The following is a 13,341-nucleotide window of genomic DNA, read 5'->3' as shown; positions in this document are numbered from 1 at the left end:
CCACCAATATAATTCCAGTAATCTCCTTTTGAGTATTATAACGATAATAAAAAATTATGTTATTAATGCTAAGATGAATAATTTTATGTTATTCCCATGGAGTGCCTTCTTTCTTTCAATTGGGATTGGCTACAGTATTGTTCTTATTTACATAAGTATAATAACATTAAAATATTATAATATCCATCTAAAGCAGGATGCACCTTATAATTGATGGTTTACAATAATTTAATTGGCTTGTTTTCTTGGTAGCACACAAGTAATGGTGCATCTTACAATTAATAACATTTCTTTGATTCAATAAAACATAAGAATTCTTATTGGTCCCCTATTATTTTCCAGAACCTGTTCTAGGATCTTTAATTGTATTATCTTATTTAATTATCATATCACTCCTATGGTGCAGGTACAATATTTATCATCGGAATTTTACTTTAAGAAGTCTGAAACTTAAGCCACATAGACTGTGCAAAGTGGCTCAAACTCAGTTTTGAAGGATCACCAACTCATTATTGCGTACTACTGCTCTGACACAATTATCAGGTGAATCTTCTAAAATGCATTTTACATCTTGTAACTTTCTTCCACACAAAGCCTTTCCAGAGTGTCTTTTAGTGAGAGGGAAAGAAGCAAGTAAAGAGGGAGATACTGAAGATGAGACAGGCAGAGAAAGAATGAAGATGAAGATGAAAAATATGAAAGAGAATAGAATAGAGAAAAAATAAGAGCATAGGGTTGGCCTTAAAAGTGGGTCGATTTTTCCTTAGTAGGGAATGAGTAATAGAGAATATAAAGAAAAATGTTGACATAAGAAGAGAGCCATTGAGTTCATATTTGATGACATATCTCTGGGTAAATCATCTGAGAACCAGGTTGTGGGGATGAGGCTGGGAATTTGAGAAGAGAGAAGAAAATATGGAAGAATCTCTGTAGGCAGGAAGTATGAATTCACTTGAGGGCTCAACTGGGGTAAAGGTGAGAGTAAACTTGTAGAGAATATAGTAATCCTGGTTAAGTGACTAACACACTGAGAAGCTCAGTAGAAGGAATGAAGAAAACGGATAGTTAGGCTGTGTGTTGGGAGGTAAATGTTAGAGGGGTGCTATAAGTAGGTGTGTGCCTTTAGGGTGTCTGGAAGGGCATGTTTTAAATGGTTGACTGTGTAGTCTAGGTTAGGTGGAGAGATAAATGAGACAGGTAGGGCCTGATAGACAAGAACAATTAGAACCAAAAAACTATTCCCATTATAAGAGTAAAGGTATGTTAATAAAAGTAACGGAGCAATGAGGAAGATGAGGGTGAGAGAATACCAAATGCTCTACTCACATTTTCAGAGGGGAGCAAAGATTCAGAAATGAACCCAACTCTTATTTCCTGCAGAGTTGTGCACAAAACAGGCAAGAGAATTATTGGAGCTATGTTCTTTCTTTCCTAGCCCTATTTGGCCTGGATCTTGGTGACTTGGTAAAGATAGGTACAGTATTAGTTAAAAGTAAGAGTCCCTTCCTTTCTTCCTTGCTAGAGATGTGTTAACATCTGTATCTACCTGTTGTTACTTGGAAAATCAGTCAGTTTAAATGATAGTAGGAGTTTCTCCAGTGATGGTGTAAGATAAGGAGAGAGAAGAGGGAAATTTAACCTATCGGTAGTAATTTCATTTCTAGCAAATACATAATATACTAGTTCTTGGCATGTTTTATACAAAGAGAATCCAGAACTTTAAAGTATTGTTATATCTAAATGATCTACATTGGGTGTTTATGGTACACACACACGCACATACAAACTCATACGCACATTGATGGACATTTCCTTCGAATACAAATATTTTATCCAAATTTCACAGTCATATTTGGGGGAATTTATAAATATTGTGTTTATTTAAAATCTTGTATATCAGTTACCGAATTTCCACATTCATCTGTTTTATTCTTATGTGATTCGTTATGTTTCCATTTTGAGTCAAGGGAGTTGTGTGAATAGGTCTCAAAAATATTACGGGAAAAGGACACTCCCACCCAAATCTACAAAGCTGTGCAGAACTAGAGTCTGAGTTCTAAAAGCAAATGTAGAATATTACCTCTTTTTACAAATTCTGTACCACGTTTTACACATGCAAAAATGTACTTGTGGAAAGATGGAACTCATCAACCAATTTCAACTAGCATCCAGTGCTGAGCAGAATACAGTGATTTACTGTTGGTGGAAAGAAAAACATTTAATCTTCCATTACGTATTTGCAATGAAAAATGTCACGAAATGCGAGAAAAAAAAAAAAAACCGCTACGTCAACCAAAAATATGGACCGAGTCATTTTTACACTTACACATTCATGCGCATGGTGTCGCTCTTCACTGAGAACAATTCCTCGAAGAAAGAGCCTCCCCTCTTTCCTCCCCGCAGAAAATTTGGCAGATAGTGGAAAACCTCTAGTGAATTCTCCCGCAATAGAAGCCCGTAAAATTAGACCTTGAAAGGCATTTAAGATAGTCTATATACTTCAGTTATCTCTGAAGGCTTTTGAGTGTACCATGCTGTTTTCCTGGAGAGGAGGCCCAGGAGCTCGGCTTTTGCTTCTCTCGCTTCTGTTCCTCACAGCCTGGGAGACGGGGAGCGGCCAGGTCCACTACTCGGTTCCGGAGGAGGCCAAACACGGCACCTTCGTGGGCCGCATCGCCCAGGACCTGGGGCTGGAGCTGGCGGAGCTGGTGCCGCGCCTGTTCCGGGTGGCGTCCAAAGGCCGCGGGGACCTTTTGGAGGTAAATCTGCAGAATGGCATTTTGTTTGTGAATTCTCGGATCGACCGGGAGGAGCTGTGCGGGCGGAGCGCGGAGTGCAGCATCCACCTGGAGGTGATCGTGGATAAGCCGCTGCAGGTGTTTCATGTGGAGGTGGAAGTTACAGATATTAACGACAACCCGCCTGTGTTCCCTGAAAGTGAAAAAAGAATAATCATTGCTGAATCTAGACCTCCGGAAACTCGGTTCCCACTAGATGGCGCATCTGATGCAGATATTGGAGTAAACTCCGCCTTGACCTACCGAGTCTATCCCAACGATTATTTCACTTTGGGCACACAAAACAACCGTGAACAAACGTCTTCGTTATCGCTTGTGTTAAGGAAATCATTGGACAGAGAGGAAATTCAGGAACATAGTTTATTATTGACAGCTAGTGATGGAGGCAAACCCGAGCTGACCGGCACAGTTCAGCTGCTGATTACAATCCTGGATGTGAATGATAACGCCCCAGAATTTGACCACTTAATTTATAAAGTGAGAATGTTAGAGAATGCATTTAATGGAACATTAGTGATCAAACTAAATGCCACAGACTCTGATGATGGTACAAATGCAGACATAATCTACTCATTTAGAAGACCTGTATCGCCTGCAGTATTATATGCGTTTTCCATAAATCCCGGCAGCGGAGAAATTCGGACAAAAGGTAAACTGGATTTCGAAGAAAAGAAATTGTATGAAATATCCGTGGAAGCAGTTGACAAGGGGAATATTCCAATGGCGGGTCATTGTACCATTTTGGTGGAAATAGTAGATATAAATGATAACGCCCCAGAAGTTACCGTCACTTCTTTGGCTCTTCCGGTGCGAGAGGACGCTCAGGTGGGCACTGTCATCGCCTTGATCAGCGTGTCCGACCGCGACTCCGGCGCCAACGGGCAGGTGACCTGCTCTCTGATGCCCCACAGCCCCTTCAAGCTGGTGTCCACCTTCAAGAATTACTATTCACTAGTGCTTGACAGCGCCTTGGACCGCGAGAGCGTGGCGAACTACGAGGTGGTGGTGACAGCGCGGGACGCGGGCTCGCCTTCCCTGTCGGCCACAGCCAGCGTGTCCGTGGAGGTGGCCGACGTAAACGACAACGCGCCCGCCTTCGCGCAGCCCGAGTACACGGTGTTCGTGAAGGAGAACAACCCGCCCGGCTGCCACATCTTCACGGTGTCGGCGCGGGACGCGGACACGCAGGAGAACGCGCTGGTGTCCTACTCGCTGGTGGAGCGGCGGGTGGGCGAGCGAGCGCTGTCGAGCTACGTGTCGGTGCACGCGGAGAGCGGCAAGGTGTACGTGCTGCAGCCGCTGGACCACGAGGAGCTGGAGCTGCTGCAGTTCCAGGTGAGCGCGCGCGACGCGGGCGTGCCGCCTCTGGGCAGCAACGTGACGCTGCAGGTGTTCGTGCTGGACGAGAACGACAACGCGCCCGCGCTGCTGCTGCCCGGGCCGGGCGGCGGGGCGGGCGCGCTGAGCCAGCTGGTGGCTCGGTCGGTGGGCGCGGGCCACGTGGTGGCGAAGGTGCGCGCGGTGGACGCGGACTCGGGCTACAACGCGTGGCTGTCGTACGAGCTGCAGCCGGCGGCGGGTGGCGCGCGCAGCCCGTTCCGCGTGGGGCTGTACACGGGCGAGATCAGCACGACGCGCGCCCTGGACGAGGCGGACGCACCGCGCCAGCGCCTGCTGGTGCTGGTGAAGGACCACGGCGAGCCGGCGCTGACGGCCACGGCCACCGTGCTGCTGTCGCTGGAGGACAGCGGCCAGGCGCCCAAGGCCTCTTCGCGAGCGTCGACGGGCGCCGCTGGCGCGGAGGCCGCTCTGGTGGATGTGAACGTGTACCTGATCATCGCCATCTGCGCGGTGTCCAGCCTGTTGGTGCTCACGCTGCTGCTGTACACGGCGCTGCGGTGCTCGGCGCCGCCCAGCGAGGGCGCGTGCGGCCCCGGGAAGCCCACGCTGCTGTGCTCCAGCGCGGTGGGGAGCTGGTCTTACTCGCAGCAGAGGCGGCAGAGGGTGTGCTCTGGGGAGGGGCCGCCCAAGGCAGACCTCATGGCCTTCAGCCCCAGCCTTCCTCCTTGTCTGAGTTCTGCAGCGGTAACAGGTGAAATAGAACCAGATTCAGAACAGTTGAAAGAGGTGAGGTCGTATTTGAACTTTTCTTATTGTTTTAGCCCTCCTCAGAGTTTTCTATTTAAGATTCTTCAATCTCAATTTTAAGATCGTTCTTTAATTTTGCTCATCATTATGGTATTTCATGAGTGTTACTGACATCATTAGTTTCATTATTCTTCAGATTGAAATCTTAAGGCAAAAGCCATAATATTGTTCATAATGTTAATAATTTGTTTTTGTTGTATTCTTAATAGTTTTAAAGTATTTATTACCTACATGAGCATTTTCAAGAAACTCCACATTGTGAGTACTTGAGCATTTAGAAAACTTTTGCTTTAATGAGGTAACCATAATTAAACACTTTAAAATCTCTTTATTTTAAAAATTTATTCATCTACCCACATACAGGTTTGTTTTGAACACTGCCATAACTTCTAACATAAAATCTTTTTAAAGGTGCATTTTTCTTTCTTTTTAAAAAATCTTTTTTTGTTTGCTTCCTCCTCATTTTCCTCTAGACACATCACTGTTCCCCTGTATGATATCCAATATGAAGAACCTTATGATCTCCTTCAACATTTTTATGTTCAGTTAATTATTCATACACATGCATACACCTGGTGGGTTTTTTGTTATTGTTTCTTTTGGATAATTTATTAGAAGAGATAATGCATTTTACATTTCTCAGTCACCAATACCTCGTGGAAATCCCTACAAATCTGACACTTTTAATAGCTGTGTAGTACTCCACACTCTGGATGTATCATTTTTTAAAAATTAATTTATCTTTTTATTTTTGGCTGTGGAAGTCCCAAATAATTAGCTTTTATCTTCCATCTATACCACAAAAATTTTTCCTCCTATATATTGATTTGTTTAGGGTATATTTTACCATATAAAAGTGTTTTTAAAATTTCTCTGTTTTTCTGTTATGGATTTTAAGGTCTCTAGGTTTAGTTAGGAAGATCTTCCTTTTAGATTGAACATTCATTAATTAAATTCATTTAACAAACATTTGTTTTTAAATTTAATTTAATTTAAAAAATAAGTATAATTTACATATAATACTATATTAGTTTCAGATGTACAACCTAATGATTCAATATTTGTATCTATTGTGAAATGATCACCACAATAAATCTACTTAACGTTCATCACTATACATAGTTACAAAAATTTTTTTCTTTTAATGAGAACTTTTAAGATCTATTCTGTAGCAACTTTCAAATATATAATACAGCATTATTAACTATAGTCACCTATAGTCATTCTGTACATTACATCACCAGGGCTTATTTATTTTATAACTGTCAGTTTGTCTCTTTTGACCACCTTCACCCATTTCACCCACCCTCCACCCCTTGCATCTGGCAACTACCAATTTGTTCTCTGTATCTATGAGTTTGTTTGTTAGATTCCACATAAGTGAGGTCATTTTTTCTTAACGTAGGCATTTATTGCTATAAACCTCCTTCTTAGCACTGCTTTTGCTTCACCTCATAAGTTTTGATATGTTGTGTTTTCATTTTCACTTGTTTCAAGATATTTTGAATTTCCCATTGATTTCATCTTTGACCCATTGGTTTCCAGGAGTGTGTTAATTTCCGCATATTAGACCATTGTGGTTGGAAAAGATACTTCATATGATTTCAGTCTTTTAAAATTTGCTTACACTTGTTTTGAACCTAATATCTGATCTATCCTGGAGAATGTTCCATGTGTGCTTGAGAAGAATGTATATTCTGCTGCCCTTGGATGAAATGTTCTGTGTATATCCGTTAGGTACATTGGATGTGAAGTATAGTTCAAGTTCGATGTTTCCTCATTGGTTTTCTTTCTGGATGATCTATCCATTGATGAAAGTGGATATTGTAATGTTGTCTATTAGTTCCTTCAGATCTGTTAGTATTTGTTTTATATATTTATGTACTCTGATGTTAGGTGCATATTTATTTACAATTGTTATATCCTTTTGATAAATTGACCACTTTATCACTATTAATGGCTTTCTTTGTCTCTTGTTACAGTTTTCTACTTAATCGACTTACAGTTGATTTTGTCTGATATATGTATAGATACCTCTGCTCTCTCTTTTGGTTTCCATTTGCATGGAATGTCTTTTTTCCATATCTTCATTTTGAGAGTGAATGTCTTGGAGGCAACATGTAGCTGGTTTTTACTTTTTCTTTTTTTTTAAACCTATAAATTGATTGGACAATTTATTCCACTTACATTTAAAGTAATAATTGATAGGCAAGAACTTACTATTGCCATCTTGTTCGTCGTTTTCTGGTTGTTTTGTAGTTCCTTTGTTCTTTTCCTCCTCTCTTGCTATCTTCTTTTGTGAACTGATGATTTTCCATTGTGGTATACTGTGATTCCCTTTTCTTTATCTTGTGTGTACATACGTACTCTGGTTTTTTGTTTGTTTATTTTGTCGTTACCCTGTGGCTTACTTGAAATGTCTTATAGCTATAACAGCCTATTTCAAACTAACTTTTATCACATACAAAAACTCTACTCTTCTACTCTCCCCTTACTTTATTTTTATTTATTTTTTAAATTTTATTTTATTTATCCATTTTTTAATTTTGGCTGCATTGGGTCTTTGTTGCTGCACGTGGGCTTTCTCTAGTTGAGGTGAGCAGGGGCTACTCTTCATTGCAGTGTGCGGGCTTCTCACTGTGGTTGCTTCTCTTGTTGTGGAGCACAGGCTCTAGGCACGCAGGCTTCAGTAGTGTGGCACGCAGGCTTCAGTATTGTGGCATGCAGGCTCAGTAGTTGTGGCTCATGGGCTCTAGAGCGCAGGCTCAGTAGTGTGGCACATGGGCTTAGTTGCTCCACGGCATGTGAGATCTTCCCGGACCAGGGCTCAAACCCGTGTCCCCTGAATCAGCAGGAGGATTCTTAACCACTGTGCCACCAGGGAAGCCCTCTTCCCTTACTTTATGTTTTTGTTGTCATAATTGACATCCTTTAAAATTTTATTTATTTATTTTTGGCTGTGTTGGGTCTTTGTTGCTGCACACAGGCTTTCTCTAGTTGCAGCGAGCGGGGCTACTCTTGGTTGTGGTGCATGGGCTTCTCATTGCGGTGGCTTCTCTTGTTGTGGAGCACGGGCTCTAGGTGCGTGGGCTTCAGTAGTTGTGGCACGCGGGCTCAGTAGTAGTGGCTCGTAGGATCTAGAGTGCAGGCTCAGTAGTTGTGGCGCACAGGCTTAGTTGCTCCGCAACATGTGGGATCTTCCCGGGCCAGGGCTCGAACCCGTGTCCCCTTCCCTGGCAGGCGGATTCTTAACCACTGCCTCACCAGGGAAGTCCTTGACATCTTTTTATATTGTGTATCCATTAGCAACTTATTATAGCTATATCTATTTTTAACACTTTTGTTTTTTAACCCTTACACTAGAGTTAAGTGGTTATGATGCCATCATATTACAGTATTAGATTATTCTGAATCTGACTATATACTTACCTTTACGAGTGTATTGTGTATTTTCATATGTTTTCATGTTACCAGTTAGTAGCCTTTCATTTCATCTTGAAGAACTCCTTTCAGCATTTCTTGTAAGGCACATCTAATGGTGATGAACTCCCTCAGCTTTTGTTTGTTTGGGAAAGTCTTTATCTCACCTCCATTTCTTTCTCTTTTTTAAAATTAATTAATTTATTTAGTTTTGGCTGTGTTGGGTCTTTGTTGCTGTGCGTGGGCTTTCTCTAGTTGCGGCGAGCAGGGCTACTCTTCCTTGCGGTGCACAGGCTTCTCACTGCAGTGGCTTCTCTTGTTGAGGAGCACAGTCTCTAGGCATGCAGGCTTCAGTAGTTGTGGCACGCGAGCTCTAGAGTGCAGGCTCAGTAGTTGTGGTGCACAGGCTTAGTTGCTCTGCGGCATGTGGGATCTTCCTGGACCAGGGCTTGAACCCGTGTCCCCTGCACTGGCAGGTGGATTCTTAACCACTGCACCACCAGGGAAGTCCTCACCTTCATTTCTGAAGGTCAACTTTGTAGAGAAAAGTGTTCAAGGTTGGCATTTTTTTTCTTTCAGCTCTTTGAATATATCATCCCACTCTCTCCTGGCGTATAATGCTTCTGCTGAGAAATCTGCTGACAGCCTTATAGGGGTTGTCTTGTTTAATATAAACTTTTTTCCCTTGTTGCTTTAAAAATTCTCTTTTCATCTTTGATTTTATACAGTTTTATTATAATTTGTCTTGAAGAAGATGGTTTTGCATTGAAAATTTGGGGTGACCTATTGGCTTCATGAACATGGATGTCCAAATCCCTCCCCAGGTTTGGGAAGTTCTCATCACTATTTATATAAGCTTTGTACCCGTTTCTCTCTCTCTTCTTCTGAAACTCCAGTGATTATTTCTTTTAATGGTGTCCCTTAAGTCCCATAGTCTTTCTTCATTCCTTTTCACTATTTTTTCTTTTTGCATCTCTTGATCAGATACTTTAAAATGATCTCTCTTGCTCCTTCTACTGTTTTTCTGTCACATTTCAATTTTCTGTTTCTATAGCAGCAAGCTGTTCTCCCTTGTTCTCAGTGGCCACTAGGCATCTAAAGTATCTGGGTTCCCTGACAGTTCCAAGTCAGGTGAGAAAGATACCAGTTCCTTGAGCAGCCCTCCAAAAACCTGAAAGGCTGGATTCACACTCTTCTTTCTCCTTCCCAAGGGAGCTAGCTGCCCCATTGCTATTCTTTGTTCTTCATGGCTCTCAGGCATCCAAACTACGCCAGTTCCATCCATTCTCTGAGTGAGGCAATATAAAAACTAGTCCCCCAGGCAGCCCTCCAAGAAGCTGAAACATTGGACACATGCTCTACTCTTCTCTTTCCCCTTGAAGGTGGAGTAGTGAACCAGGGTGTTTCTTCCTGGTGCTGAGCTGTGCCAGCTTGGGGGAGGGGCTGATGTGAGTAAAGTAAAATTACTCTTATTTGTTTCAATACAGCTGTTTCAGCTTTATGCTCACTTAGGTACTCCCAACTTCTTAAGTTGATTATGGAATTTTTGCAAAGGTATTTTATTACATATATCACTACGAATTGGTATTTTTGTGGGAGAATTAGGGCTGAAACTTTCTATTCTGACATCTTGCTGGTGTCATTTGATCCATTTTTGAGTTAATTTTTTGTATATAATGTGATGTAGTGGTCCAACTTCATTCCTTTGCAAGTGGATATTCAGTTGTCTTGACATCACTTATTGAAAAAGAATTATTCTTTTCCCATTGAAGTGTTTGGGAGCCATTGTTGAAAATCAACTGATGAATAAATGTGGGAATTTATTTCTGAATTCTCAATTATATTCCATTGATCTATATGTCTATCCTTATCCCACTACCACATTCTCTTGATTATTGTAACTTTGTATCTAGTTTTTTTTTTTTTTTTTTTTTTTTTTTTTTTTTTTGCGGTACGCAGGCCCCTCACTGCTGTGGCCTCTCCCGTTGTGGAGCACAGGCTCCGGACGCACAGGCTCAGTGGCCATGGCTCACGGGCCCAGCCGCTCTGCGGCATGTGGGATCCCCCCGGACCAGGGCACGAACCCGTGTCCCCTGCATCGGCAGGCAGACTCTCAACCACTGCACCACCAGGGAAGCCCTATACCTAGTTTTTAAATCAAGAATCATTAGTGCTCCAACTTTGTTCTTTTTTATCAGTATTGTTTTGGCTGTTCTGGGTGTTCTTGCATTTTCTTATGAATTTTTGGATCAATTTATCAATTTCTGCAAAAAGCCAGCTTAGTTTTGACAGGGAATTTGTTGACTCTGTAGATCACATGGGGGAGTATTGCAATTTTAACAGTATGAAATTATACTATCTTCATGACCATGGGATTTTCCCTCCATTTATTTACATTTTGTTTAATTCCTTTCAACAATGTTTTATAGTCTTCAGAGTATGCATTTTATATTTCTTTTGTTAAATTTAGTCCTTAATATTTTCATCTTAAAAATTTTATTTATTTATTTTGGCTGCGTTGGGTCTTTGTTTCTGCACACAGGCTTTCTCTAGTTGCAGCGAGCTGGGGCTGCTCTTTGCTGTGGTGCATGGGCTTCTCATTGCGGTGGCTTCTCATGCTGTGGAGCATGAGCTTTAGGCGCATGGGCTTCAGTAGTTGGGGCTCGTGGGCTCTAGAACATAGGCTCAGTAGTCGTGGCGCACGGGCTTAGTTGCTCCGCAGCATGTGGGATCTTCCCGGACCAGGGCTCGAACCCGTGTCCCCTGCACTGGCAGGCAAATTCTTAACCACTGCACCACCAGGGAAGCTCCCTTCAATGAATTTTAAACTGTATTTTTTTTTAAACTGTATTTTTGAGTTATTTTCTCCGTGGTTTCTCTAGACTTTACTATATACATTATAACTTAACAGTATCTCCAGATTTATATTAACTTAATTCTATTAAGACAGAAAGATATTACTCCTATATAGCTCTTTTTCTTCCACCCTTTTTGCTTTGTTATTATTATAGCTATTACATCTTATAGTGGGTTGAACTGTGGCCTCCAAAATGATATGTCCACTTCCTAGCCCCTGGAACCTATGAAAGTGACCTATTAGGAAAAAAAGGACTTTGAAGATGTAATTAAGTTAAGGATCTTGAGATGAGTTCATCCTGGATTTTCCAGATGGGCACTAATTCCAATGAGAAGTTTTTTTAACAAGAGATAGAATAAGCGAAGACACAGACACAGAGGGAAGGCCATGTGAAGATAGAAGCAGAGATTGGAGCAATGCAAATAGCCACCAAAAGCTGTATGAGGCAAGGAATGGAATCTCCACTAGAGCCTCCAGAAGCCTCCAGTACAGCCCCTCAAACACCTTGAGTTTGGATTTCTCCCCTCCAGAACTGTGAGAAAAACTGTCTTAAGCCACCCAATGTGTGGTAATTTTTTTGCAGCACTTGCAGGAAACCAATATACATCTCTATACATTACAAACCCCAAAGTACATTGTTATAATTATTACATTATATAATTTTATATCTTTTAAAGATGCTGAGAGAAAAAAGGAAATCAATTATATATTTATAGTGTTTCTTATTTGCCATTTCTGGTTCTGTTCATTTGTTGATGTGGATCAGAATTACCATCTGTTGTCCTTTCCTTATCTAATACAGCTGTTCTTCTATCCACCTCCTTTGTACTGTAATTGGCAAAGTTGTTTCATTTCTATATATTATAGGCCCAGCAATACATTTATACATATTGTTACATACAATTGCTTTTTTAAAAGAAGAAAGGAGAAGCCTCTGGGCATATCTCAGAAGGAGTACTCTTCCTCTCTCCCTGCCAGAGCCACAAGGGAATGTTTCTTGCATGTTCACTTTGAGAACCTAGTGGGGTTCCTGAAAGTAAAGCCCGTAAAATTGGGTGTAGGGGGCCCGCAACTGTGCCCTCCAGGAGTTTCTCACTCTCAAGATAGTCCACAACTCAGCCTTCAGCAATTTGTCAAAATTTCCATTTAAGTGTTCCCTACCAGCCTCTGGCTCTAGTGGCTTCTGCTCCATGGAAGCAGATCTTGGCTGTGACTCTCTGGATTTGCTTGTTTCTCCAGATTTCAGGGTGGAGGTTTTCCCTGTAAACTCAGTTCTCTGATGGGTTCAGGAAAAGTCATGTATCCAGCTTTTCTTCTTGTTATTATAAGGAAAGGAGTGATAAATTCTAAGCTCTTTACATGTTGGAGCTGAAACTGGAAGTTTGTTCTTTCTGTTTATTTTTCTCAGCCTTCTCAAATGTTTCTTCTTGTTCTTGACTATGTACCAAGCAGAGCCTGTTCACGTTTTTACTGTTTCCAATGTGGCTTTAATTTCTGTTATTATATTCTGTTATTTCTGATTTTATATTTCTCTTCCATTTATTTCATGAATTGCATCAGTTCAGCTTTCATAGTCTTTTGTGGCCTTTTCATTTTCTTTTTGAAATTCTGTATCTTTGTTTTGAGTTCTTAATTCTCTGAGACCCTTTAAAATTGTTTCATAAATCTTCTGACTAGAGACCTCTAGAGACCTGTGGGGTTTTTCTGTTTTTTTGCTTTTTGTTTTGGCCAGGCCATGCCGTATGTGGGATCTTAGTTCCCGGACCAGGGATGGAACATGTGCCCCCTGCAGTGGAAGCATGGAGTCTTAACCACTGGACCACCAGGGAAGTTCCAGAGACCTGTGTGTTCTTATCTGTTATTTTTCATATTTATTTTCTTATTCCTTCTTGTAATATTTATGTAGATCCTATGTTGGCTCTTTTTTGATTACTATTTATCTTTGAGAGGAGTTCCTTTAGGACCAGCTATCTGCAGGCGGAAAGTGTAAATGGATGGGCCAGCAGTGCTCTGGACTAACATGAACATTTCCTTGTTTACCATTTGTTAAGAGGAGTTTGCGTATACCTTAGCTTTTACATACCTCCAACTAATGAGAACTGGCAGCTGCAGAGCAAT

The 13,341-nt window shown here is 41.5% G+C and overlaps 1 protein-coding gene across 7 annotated transcripts in view; it reads left to right on the top strand.

Moving 5' to 3' along the window:
• Nucleotides 1-13,341, top strand: part of LOC307051380 (protocadherin alpha-C2) — a gene marked incomplete at both ends in the record, with an annotated part of 147,142 nt that overhangs the window by 49,682 nt on the left and 84,119 nt on the right. The window contains one exon of one of the 7 annotated variants that reach the window (XM_079701693.1): nt 2,622-4,925. The exons of 5 other annotated variants lie outside the window; for them this stretch is intronic. In XM_079701693.1, the coding sequence (XP_079557819.1) occupies nt 2,622-4,925 (2,304 nt within the window). Of the gene's footprint in view, nt 1-2,531; nt 4,926-13,341 lie in introns of those variants that run through there. One more of the 7 variants, XM_079701695.1, reaches the window with a different exon arrangement.

The sequence above is a fragment of the Hyperoodon ampullatus genome (assembly GCF_949752795.1).
Source record: "Hyperoodon ampullatus genome assembly, chromosome: 4".
Lineage (NCBI taxonomy): Eukaryota > Metazoa > Chordata > Mammalia > Artiodactyla > Ziphiidae > Hyperoodon > Hyperoodon ampullatus.
Note: the sequence above shows the minus strand (reverse complement) of the source record. Positions and strands in the feature narration are given on the sequence as shown.